Consider the following 13,062-nt stretch of genomic DNA (forward strand, 5'->3'; position numbering starts at 1 on the left):
CATGTATTTACTTTCTCTAATTTAAATTTATTTTTAATTGAAACATAAAAACAAAAATTATAGATATTAACAAAGGTACAAAATATGTTTTGATAAATATATACATTGTGTAATATTTAAATGTTTAAACATATGTCCTCAAACATTATTTACAATGAAACTGTTCTAGTTTTTTGAGATGAACAGTACATAATTGTTATCCATAATCATCCCACTATACAATAGCCCACCCAGAACTTCTGCTACTTGTAATTTAGTATCCACTCTAATTTCTTATCTACTTTCTATGCCCTCCCCACCCCCTTACTCTCTTTGATAACCACCTTTCTACTTCCACTTCTGTGAGGCTGACTCTTTTTAGATTCCTCATACAAATGAGATCCTGTTGTTCATATCTTTCTTTGCCTGACTTATTTTACTTATCATAATAATCTTCAGTTCCATTCATGTTGTAGCAAATGACACCATTTCATTCTTTTTATGGCTGAGTAGTATTCCATTGTGTATATGTACAAAATTTTCTTTATCCCTTCATTGGCTGACGGGGACCTAAGTTGTTTCTATTTCTTGGCTACCACGGATAGTGCTACAATAAACATCGGTGCACAAATGTCTTTTCAACATACTTATTTCATTTCCTTTGAATATATACCTAGAAGTAATGTTGCTAAGTCATACAATAATTTTCTTTTGAGCATTTTGAGGGACCTCATTACTGTCTTCCACAATAGCTAAACTAACTTATATTCCTGCTAACAGTGTACAAGGGTTTCCTTTCCTCCATATCCTTATCAGCATCTATTATATTTGATCTTTTTGATAACAGGAGCAGAGTGATATCTCATTGTGGTTTTGCATTTCTCTGATGATTTCTTATGTTGAACATTTTTTCATATACCTGTTGCTCACCTGCACATCTTCTTTAGAGTAACGTCTATTTAGCTCTATTGACCATTTTTAATTGGATTTTGTTTTGTTTTTAAGTTCTTTGAGTTCCTTATAAATTCCAGCTATTAAACCCTTTTCAGACATATAGTTTGCAAATATTATCTCCCACTGTCATTCCATTATTTTATGACCTCTTCAACTTTTTTCACCAATGTTTTAGAGTTTTCATACTAGAGATTTTTCATCTCTTTGGTTAACTAAGTTTATTCCTAAGTACGTTTTGAGGGGTTAGGTAGTATAAATTAAACTACTTTTAACCAAAACAATTTATATTTTATACTTATCTTTTCCTTAAACTGTAAATTGTTGGTTTATTTGCCTATCCCTTCCACCAAACTATAAAGCACTTAAGGGCAGAAACTGTGACTTCTTTTGTTATATATTTCTAGTACCTAACAGTGCCTGGCACTGAGCAAGCCACAAATGCAGATTTACAAAATAAAGCATAAATCTATTTTGTATGGGATTGCCAGATTACATCTAACTTATCAAGCAAAAAAAACCAAGATACAAGATTGCTTCTCTGTTAAAAATATATGTAATACTCTACTGTGCAACCATATTTTAGTTTCAAAAGGAAATATATCCAAATGCATAGTTATCTCAATTCTATTTTGGAAACAAGTAACATACAATTACAAATAAAATAATTCAAAAAGTCCATATGTTCATTTTATATAAAAGATATAAAAGAATAAGATTTCTGATTTAGAAATTATTTACTATGCTTCCTTAAAAGGCTAAATAAAGTTAGTTATTACAACTAATTTAAAAATTCTTTTTTAAAAAACTAGTTAAAAATTCAACAAGTTATTTTTCCAAATACTCAATAAATTATGTTCTCTGTCTTATCAAACCAATTTGTTTGGAGATACTGCCTAAGTCATTCCACTTTACATCAAGTTGTTTAAAATAAGTCCCTCATAAGAAAGTAAATACAAGTAGATTTTAAGATCAACGGATAGTCAGAGACTTTGTGCCTTCTTACTCTACCACACACATTAATGGAACTCAAATTATAATAGTAAATATTATTTTAATGGAAGAACTGACTTATTAACCATTTCTGTCAAAACACCATATATGGACTCACATAGCAGAGCTACTGATTTAAGACACAAATAGATTTAGAGAGCCAAAGACTTGTCCACATGGAAGAAGGGGAAACTATCATTACAGCTCTCTTAATGTTGAAGAATTATTTCACACCTCCTCTTTAAAATCACTTGATAACAGCTTTATTATCTGAAGACAAAAACAAAGCTTAAAAATCACTTAGAGGTTCAATCTTTGCTCCATCAATATTTTATTCTTTCATGACCACAAAGTTTAAAAACAGAGTGCTAACAATAAACCAAAAGACCTCTTTTCACATATGTTGAAAACATATCTGCTTAATGGTAAGCTAACAAATTGTTTTCCATACAATAGCTTAAAAATACTTCTAAGAGCTGTCAATAAATCACTTTATTTGCATACATAAATACAAAAAATCTTAACAATATTTTTTTAAAAAGAAATAACTATCTAGCAAATTGAAAAATGTTCTTGTATTTCTGCTGGAGATGTTTACTAAAATGTTTAAATATTCATATCTAAGATATACTTTTTGGTTCTTCAGTTTAAATGATGAAAATTTCCACCATGCATTATCTTCTTCTTTAAGAGCAACAGAATAGAATGATACTATCTCAAAACATAATGATAAAATAAAATGAATTCAAACCTTTTTAAAATGCTATCTTTGAAAACTGTTCTCGAATAACATGACTTTCTGCACAAAAGTAACACAATTGAAATGAAGGATTCTGAAAAGATTCTAATATCAAGATTTTAAAATGCAAAATTCTCAATTCTGTATAGAAACAGTCCCTTTTATAGAAGCAATACATTGCAAACATCTTGTAAATGTTCTTAAATCCCAATTTGTGTGGGACAGAAAATTTTGATTACAAGAAAGTACATTGAGGAGACATAAATAAAATCAATTCTGGCAGTAACAGTAACTTATTTGGCCAAAACAGCAGAAAGCACATTGTAAGTCCCTCCTCAGGTACAGAGGTTAAAATATTCATTCTTGACTACTAAAGATCCTGATCACTTTCTAGAGATTTTTCAACAGAGGCAACAAAGATCTAGATACAATACATGCTTCATAATTGAAACATGTAAAATATATATGGTAGAAAAAGAATTAATTTTTGGATAAAAAGTCATTCACTTTTCTCATCTTTAATTTTTAATGAAAGTGACTGCTTCAAATCAATAATAAAACTATAGAAAATCAGTAGTGTGTTTCAAGTAAACAAATCCATAATTTCTAGTAAAAAAGGAAAACCTATTAAAATACTCCAGTACACACTACACCCTCCAGTGGGCAAGCATCCATGGAAAAATATAAAAAGATTTAGCTGGATTTTCCACTCAGTTAAATTATTCCTGTAACTAATGATGGCTCTATAAACCTCATAAAAGTTCACAGAATTTTAATCACTTGTCTTGGTATCTAAGAAGAAGTAAGGTCTGGTTTTTTTGTTTTTGTTTTTTTTTTTTTTTCCCTTGAGGGTACATTGTAGTGTTTAAAAAATAATCATGATCTGCTTCATCTTTTCTTTAAAAAAATGTGCTATCAGGCACATTTATTTAACATATAAAAGAAAATGGTAAGTAGAATAAATCACATAAAAAGATGAATAATTAGAAGACATATCATATCATATCATGAGCTATAAAGAATGAGGCACTAATATTTTAAAGTGACATCCAAAATTTATGGTACTTTAGTGAGAACAATGGCAAAAAGGCAGTATGTTCATTAAGTTTTCCAGGAAAACAACATTATTACCTGGTAACATCTAGGATACCAGTCTCATGGGGCTATATGGTCACTACATAGAAATATAAATACACTAAGAAAAACTCAGGGACTACTGATAAAAGCCCTTTGTCTAAACTTTTAAATGGTGTCATAAAAGTGAAGACTATATTAAAAGTATATCATTTAAATATCATCTAAAGTTTCTCTCACTAACCTCTCAAACTTCTTAATTTAATGATAGTAAAATTTACAACAGAACGAAACATCGTTAATACATAAATCTAGAAATCTTGTATGAAGACGCATGTTTCCTGAAACTCATCAGAGTTTTTGAATATATACACTTGAGGAAAAACTAGTACAACTAAGACAAGGTGTTAAACTTACAACTAGAAGGCAAAGAACCATAAAGGACAACAGTGACATCTGGTGGACATTTCAAATATACACCACACAGATCGAATCAAAATATTTCTAGTGTTACACATATTCCAAACTTACCTTAGGAATTATGACAATCTTTAGATGCAACGCAAAACAATACAACTCTACCCCAAAAAGGTTTCTCAATATTAGCAAACCATTTTAACAAAAATGAAATATTTAGCAAAGTACAGGAAATAAATATCTCAAGTCTTCACAGCACTAAACACTAACTAAATATATCAAGCATCTGCAGATGGTGCTAACAGGCCAGCCCAGTGCCAGGCCCACTCCAGGTTCTAGACCAGTCCAGAGCCAGGTTTTCTACACAGATCCAGTATTCAGGCCTATTCCACTGCATTTCAGCACCTCTGGTCTACAAACCAGGTTGGCACCCAGAGACAAAGGCTGCTGGGCTTATACCCTGGATTCATGCTCCAAGACCACTTCTGTGAACCCAGTTCCAAGCTGTCACTTGCAGCCACAGCATCCAAACCAGCCCTTGCTGACCTAGCCTCCAGGCTAACCTGTAGACCCAGCCCTGTGAACCCAGAATCGCTGGCTACCCCATGTCAGACACAAACTCCAGGCTGGATTCCAGGATGCCAGATTTCAGTGGACCCAGTGTCTAAGCCTGCTCTAAGAGATCCCAGGTCCAAGTCCAGCCCAGTAGACCCTTGTGCCAGGTCAGAACCCACAGACTGAAGAACCAGAAATACCCGTAAGCAAGCGCTTGTGGACTTAAGATCCAGGCCTAGCCTCATAGGTTCAGGCTACAGGGCCACCCTAGTGCCAGGCCAACTTCCATGGCCTCAGGGAATCAGGTACCTAGAAGGCCCCTGCAAACTCAGGATTAAGGCTACCACAGACACAGGTCAGCCCCCAGGCACAAAGGCCTCAGGTTATCCCTCACAGAAACAACACACATAAAAAAAATATATATATAAAAAAAGAAACAACACATATAACACATATGAACTCGGGCTTCAGGTCCATTCCATCATACTACAATGGTATGAAATTAAAAATAAGAATTTCAGAAAGTTTATAGAAGCATAAAAGCTAATCAAAATGCCCATGAACAATCAATGAAATTGAAAGGAGAAATTTAAAATCTTGAGACAAATGAAAATTAAAATGCAACATGCCAAAACTTATAGGAGGCATGAAAAGTAGTTTTGTGAAAAAAGTTTTTAACAAAAAACCCCTACTGTAGAAGATCTCAAATAAATGACTTAAAATTACATCCTTAGGAACTAGAAAAAGAAGAAACAAAGTCCAAAATCTGCAGAAAGAAGGAAATAATAAAGATCAGAGCAGAAGTAAATAACAAAGAAGGCAAAAAGCAATACAAAATATCAACAAAACTAAGAGGTGTTTTTTTTTTAAAAGGATAAACAAAATTGACAAATTTTTAGCTAGATTAAGGGGGGGGGGACAGAGGGGACTTAAATAAAACCAGAAATGAAAGAGGAGATATTGCAACTCTTACCACAGAAATACATAAGATAATAGGAGACTACTGCAAGTATATACCAACAAATCAGATAACCTACAAGAAAAGAATGAATTCCTACTCCCATACTACCTATTCAGCCCCAATCATAAAGAAATAGACTAATAATAAGTAAGGAGATTAAATGAGTAATAATAAAAAGTCTCCAATCAAAGAATGCCTAGGTCCTGATGATTTCACTGATGAACTCTGCTAAATATTTAAAGAAGTAATAACCACCCTTCTCAAACCCTTCCAAAAAAACCAAGGAAGAGGGAACACTTCTAAACTTATTTTATGAGGCAAGCATTATCCTAAATACCACAGAAAGGCATTACAAGGAAAGAAAAATCACAGGCCAACATCCCTGATGAACATATATGCAAAAATCTGCATTAAATAGCACTTTAAAGGGATCATTCACCATGACTGTGTGGGATTTATCCCAGGGATACAAAGATAATCCAAAATTCAAAAAGCTGTAAAAGTGAAAAACAACAGAATGAAAGACAAAAACCATATGATCTTCTCAATAGGCAAAGAAAAAACATCTGATAAAATTCAACATCCTTTCATGATAAAAACATTCAACAAAACCATAAATGCTATATATAACAAACCCACAACTAATATCATATATAATGGTGAAAAATTGAAAGCTTTTCCTATAATATCAGGAACAAAATAAAGATTTCCACTCTTGCCAATTCTGTTCAATACAGTACTGTAAGTCATATCTACAGCAATTAGGTAAGAGGGGGAAAAAAAAAAAAGGAACCAATCTGAAAAGAAAGAAGTTAAATTGTCCCTGTATGCAGATGATATCTCATACATAGAAAATTGCCGTAGTCTGGCTGGGCACAAATCACAAGCCACTCAAGCAGGAACAAACTTTATTTCCCAACTCCCACGAACGCCACGCACGCGGCCTTCTCCCGGGACACACCACACACCAACTGGAACTCCCACCACTGGAACTTCACCAACTCTTCAGGAATTCCCGCAAGAGCGCAACTGGAACTCAACGGGAACTCCTCGAGAACTCAAAAGTCATCATCTTAATGGCTCGAGTCACCTCTCAACCACTACTTCTGGCAAAAATGCCATGCCTCATCCCAACTTGGCTGTGGCCCTCAAGAAAAAATTCAAAATGCTCCAACAAAAATGAGTTAAAATAAATGAATTCAGTAAACCTGCAGGATACAAAAATCAGTAGTATTTCTAATCAGTAACAAGAAACATGCTGAAAAGAAATCAATAGCAATAACAAAAAAATAAAATACTCAGGAATAAATTTAAACAGATTATGTGTACACTCTACAAGCAAAACTATACAATATTGGTGAAAGAAATTCAGGAAGACACATATCGATGGAAAGATATTCCATGTTCATGGATTGAAATAATTAATACTGTTAAAATGCCGTACTACCAAAGGCAATCTATAGATTCAAGGCAATTCTTATCAAAATCCCAAAGACACTATTCACAGAAATGGAACAATCCTAAAATTCATATTAAACCACAAAAGAATCAAAATAGCCAAAGCAGTTCTTGGCAAAAAGAAAAAAGATGAAGGCATCATATTATCTGATATCAAAATATACTACAAAACTCTACTAATTCAAATAGCATAATACTGGAATAAAAAAACAGACACAGATCAATGAAATAGAATAAAGAGCCTAGAAGTAAACCTATTCACTTATGGGCAATTGATCTTCAACAAAGATGCCATGGAATATACAAGAGGGAAAGGACAGTCCCTTTAATAAATGGTGCTGGAAAACCTAGATATCTACATGTGGAAGAACTAAACTATACTACCCTATCTCTCACAGGTTATAAAAATCAACTCAACTTAAAAGATATGAAACTAAGGGAATAAAGCTTCTTGACACTGGTCTGGGCAATGACTCCAACCCCCCCCCCCCCAGTCTGGCAATTGAACCCAAGAGCTCTTTATCACTGACCTACATCCCCAGCAATTTTTAGTTTTTATTTTAAAACAGGGTCTTGCTAAATTGCAGAAATTGACCTCAAACTTGAGATCCTATTGCCTCAGCCTTCTAAGTCACTGGCATTACAGGTATGTACCGCCAAGAAAAGATGTGTAATGTTTTTTTGATTAGGACCCCAAAATCATAGAAAATGAAAACAAGAACTGGACAAATGGGATTATATCAAACTAAAAGCACTCTGCATAGTGAAGGAAACAATTAGCATAGTGAAGAGACACGAACATGAAATATTTATAAAAACATATACCTGATTATGGGTTAATATAAAACAATAAAGAACAGAAACAATTCAAGAGCAAAATAATAACTACTTAATTTAAAAATAGGCACACATCTCTCAAAAGAAGATAAATGATTAATAGGCATATCAAAATAAATGTTCAACATCATTAATTATCAGGGAAATCTAAGTTAAAATCACAAAATGAGGTACCACCTCATAGCTATTAGAATGGTTATTATAGAAAAGATGAAAGATAAGTCCTGGCAAAGATGTGGACAAAAAGGAATCCTTGCATACTGTCAGAAGAAATGTATATAAGTACAGCCATTAAAGAAAACAATATACAGGCTTCTCAAAATATTCAAAATAGAATTACCATATGATCTAGTAATCCCACGGGATGGAGGGATGGATGGATGGAGATATATATATATATATATATATACATACACACACACACACATATATATGTATATATACATATATATGTATACATATATGAATATATATATACAAAAGGAAATAAAATTAGTATATTGAAGAGATATCTGTACTGCTTGTTCACTGCAGCTCTATTCACAACAGCCAAGTTATAGAACAACCTAAGTGCCCACAGCCTAAAGAATAGATAAAGAAAATACATATTAATATACAATAGAATACTATTCAACCTAAAAGACAAGGAAATGCTAACATTTGTGACAACATGGATAAGCCTGATACACATTATATAAAACGAAGTAAGCCAAGAAAGACAAACACAGCATGATTTGACTTAAATCTGGAATCTAAAAAAGTTAAACTTATAGAAGTAAAAGTAGAATTGTGGTACCCAGGAATTGGAAGGAGTGGGAGTGGGTTAGGGAGGTTTGGGACAAAAAAGAATACAAAAAGAATACAAAATTTCAGTAAGATAGGAGGAGTAAGTTCAAGAGATCTATTGTGCAATGTGGTTAACATATTAACAATATATAGTATTTTTGAAGATTGCTAAAAAAAAAGTGGATTTTAACTATTCTCACCACAAAAAATGGTTAGTAGTAATATAAAGCATATTACTCCTAATTTAATCATTCCACAAAATATACATATTAAATAATATTAAACATAATAATCTATAATTTTCATTTGTCAATTTAAAAACTTAACTTTTTAAAAATGATAGATACCTTAAAGAAAGACTAAACAACAACAAAAATACATGTGGACAATGTCCTTACCTATTCTCATTTATCAGCACATAAGCAAATTTCATAAGTGAACAATATTGCATTTAATGAAAAACAAACAAGTCCATGCAGTTTTCATTAAGCATTTTATCACTAACTCAGATAAGAAATATAAATGTGGATACATGGTCTTAATTTAAGCAATAAGTCAAATAAGACTCTAAGTCACAAATTAACTGAATATTTTTCTAATTGCTTACCCACACTCAGAACCATTAAGATTTTAATGATAATTTGAGCTCAAAGATTTTCTGACAAAAATACTAAGAGCCCGAACTTCACCAATATACAGTTCAAAGTCACTGAAAATATCTCTGAAATGTCAACATTGGAGAACTAATAAAATTCAGGTCATAAAAACTCTGTCCTAATAGCTTCAAAAAGATATACATATGATAAATGGTGGTAAATTCAAACAAGGGAACGTACTCAGGAGTAAAAAAGAATGAAGTACTGTTACATGCAACAATATAAGTAAATATGAAAAAAGGCTGAGTGAAAGAAACTTTATAAAGCTGGACAGGCACAGTGGCACACACCTGCCTGGGAGGCAGAGGCAGAAGAATCACAAGTTCAAGGCTAGCCTTGGCAACTTAACTTAGCAAGAGTCTGTCTCAAAAAAAAAAAAAAAAAAAAAAAAAAATTAAAAAGGGCTGGCAACGTAGTTCAGTGGTAGGGCACTCTGGGTTTAATCACTAGTACCATGAAAAAAAAGGAAAAAAAAAAAAGCTATATCCTGTATGATTCCATTTATATGAGATTCTAAGACAGGAAACACTGATCAATAAAAACAAACCAATAAATAAATGGAATCATAACAAGAGTTCCCTCTGAGGGTAGAGATGGAGACTAATTAGAAAGGGACATGAGAGAATTTTCCAGCATGCCAGAATGTTCTGCATCTTAAAGGAGTTGGGTTTACAAAGATGTATGCATGTAGTTTTAATCTATATAAGATTTGTACAAAACTGCACATAAATTTTACCTTAAAAATTAATATTTAGGGGGCTTGGGTTATGGTTCAGCAGTAGTGCTTGCTTAGCATGTGCAAGGCCCTGGGTTTGATCCTCAGCACCATACAAAAAGGAATAAAATAAAGGTCTTAAAAAATGAATATTAAGAAAATTTTTGAAAACCACTTAGAGTGAAATATACAAATACCTGCAATTTATTTTTAAATGACTAATAAACTAGATGGACAGATTTTAATAAAGCAAACACAGCAAAACATTAACAACTTAAGAATCTAGGAGGTGAGTATACCAGGATTCACCATTCAATTCTTTTAGCTTTTCTATATGTCTGAAAATTTTCATAATAAAAAGGACAATAATCAAAATTGTTCTCTTTAATATTACTGATTTTCCTTTTATATGTTAACATTTAAATCTGATGTCAACTATGACTATCTTCCAGCAAACAAGAATTAAAAGATGACATAATTTGAAAAATTTTAAAAGACATACCCGAATTTCTTGAAGATTGTGAAAATTATTTCCTACTCTGACTGAGATTTTGCTTGGAGTGTAGCTTTCATCAGATTTGTAGTCTGCATATATACATAATGTCTTCACTGTTGTTTTTCTTCTAAGAACAATAAAGTAAAAATAACATGCATTTTATCACATACAAAGATTATTTCCAAAGCATCTTCTCTTCTGATGTTAAAAGAATCATAGTTTGGTAAAATGAGTATATGAATCAATAATTTCCATTTCTTTTAATTTTGAAGATAATGAAAATGAAGAAAGTGTAAAAACATAGGTATAGATATAACACTTTACTTACATAGACATCTCTTATATAGACCATGGTCAAGAAAGTCAACATAGCAGAAACAGACGAAATCAGGTCTCTTAGTGAGCAAACAAACATTAAGGATTTCCATCCTCTTCATTTATATGTTCAAAAAGGTAAGTGTTCTAAACAAGCTTAGTTTTCTTTATTGGTTAATTACTTAATTTCCTACATTAATTCTTGAAAGTAACAAACTAAGTGACAAGCTGAGTCCAGCAAAGAGAAAAACATTTTTTTAAAAAGACAGAAGGCTAATGTATTACTTAATACAACAATTAAAATTCTACTCATTTTTAAAACATACAACTTCTAGGGAATAAAATTCAAAAAATTTTTTAAATATACAATAAAAAATTAACCTTGGAAAAAAATGCACCAGGCCAAAATACATGAAAAGATGTTCAATTTCTAAAAGTCAAAGAAAGATAAAACACACAGATATTAGTTTTATTATCATATTGAAAAATACTTAATGTCTAATAAAAACCAAATTAGATTAGAATAAGGTGGTTTCATAGCCAGTCAGTAGGTACATAAAGTTTGACCCACTAACTTAATGAACCTCAAAGAATGCATTAAAAACAATAACATGATTATTTACAAAAAGAAAAATATTGGCATGTGATTAAATTATTACAAAATTGCAAACATAAATATCCATTGTACTAAGGAATTGATTAAATTAAGATATATCCATTCAAGGATATACTATACAATTATGGATGGTACCTGCTTATAAAAGTTCTACCTGTGATTTTTTTTTTTTTTTTACAATGGTTGTGAAAGCAGTAAGCACTGTATAGAAACTGCACTTCAAGCTGTGAATTTGGATCTCACCCCCAATCAGCAATATGCAGTATGGTGCTTTCTTCCAATGCTTGGCAGTCATGCCCAAGAACATCAGGGTAAACAGTTGTACTCTATGCTATACTATGTTGCTAATAAGCTATTAAATGCATTTTCAACTTAATATTTTCAACTTGCTATGGGCTTATTGGGACATAATTCCACAGTAAGTCAGGGAGCATATGTATTTAAAATAAGCATGCAGGCATATAGTTACAAGCAAGGGTAGGGGGACCAGACTATAAAACAGGAAATACAGATGGATTGCATTTTGGAGGAAAAAAATTTTAAATATATAAATATATTTTTATATGTAGAAAGAAGTCAAGATGGAAGTATACAAAAATAGTAAAAGTAGCTATCTTCATAGAGTATGGAAAAAACTATGAGACCTTTATTTTCTTCATCACGATTTTTATATTTTTTGGATAATTTTTCAGAAGGGGCATGTGTCATTTGACCATGAGGGGAAAAAAATTAGATAATTATAAAAAATGACCCAAAAACCCATTAAGAATGTTTTCTGAAATGTGCTTTAAAAGTTAAGTTCTAGTAAAACTGGTACTAATAACAATAAGATCCTCGAACAGAAATAGTCTGTCAAAAATCAGCCTGTAAAGACAGCAGAGGATCTGCAGCTCTTCTTAGGGGGACCAAATTTATGTAGCCTAACCTATTCATCAGAAAGGAATGGGAAAGTTAATGATTTTTCCTCAGTTCAAGACGTAAAACACTAAATACCCTGGAACTGCTGATAGGACAAATCCATTACTAAGTTCTCAAAAGAGGCCAGAGGCATCAAATTGACATTTTTCTCTTTTTGTTGGGCCAGCAAAGAGACAAAAGAGGAAGCAAAGGAATAAGGGGAAATTTTGAAGGTCATAATAAAGACCTTCTTCATAAGTCATAAGCAGGAAGTAAAAGGTCTTTTCTACCATAAAAAGAGCAAGGAACACAAGGATTGTACTGACCTGAGCAACAAAAAACAAAAGCAGAATTAAAGGATCAGACTTTTTGCTCAGAATAATTTTATTTCTAAATTATAAAATTCAGGATAAGTTAGTAACTGAAACCTACAAGATAATTGGAAAGAAATTAGAAAGGCAAAGAGTAGTAACACTAATGATAATCAAAACAACAGCAATGAATAGCAAATGAACACGTGTCTGGCCCAGAAGTAACGCTTCAAATATACAGGAACTATTATTATCTCTTTCTAATTTTAAAATGTAACATTGAGTTTAATACCAGCCTTAAAGAAA

At 32.1% G+C, this 13,062-nt stretch overlaps 1 protein-coding gene across 3 annotated transcripts in view; it reads right to left on the reverse strand.

Moving 5' to 3' along the window:
• Anapc10 (anaphase promoting complex subunit 10) overlaps positions 1–13,062 on the reverse strand; it is an 86,866-nt gene that overhangs the window by 48,671 nt on the left and 25,133 nt on the right. For 2 of the 3 annotated variants that reach the window (XM_026392734.2, XM_026392733.2), the window contains exon 4: positions 10,624–10,744. In XM_026392734.2, the coding sequence (XP_026248519.1) occupies positions 10,624–10,744 (121 nt within the window). Of the gene's footprint in view, positions 1–6,792; positions 6,878–10,623; positions 10,745–13,062 lie in introns of those variants that run through there. The other variant, XM_077803367.1, reaches the window with a different exon arrangement.

Source organism: Urocitellus parryii, chromosome 10 (genome assembly GCF_045843805.1).
Source record: "Urocitellus parryii isolate mUroPar1 chromosome 10, mUroPar1.hap1, whole genome shotgun sequence".
NCBI classification, from domain to species: Eukaryota; Metazoa; Chordata; class Mammalia; order Rodentia; family Sciuridae; genus Urocitellus; species Urocitellus parryii.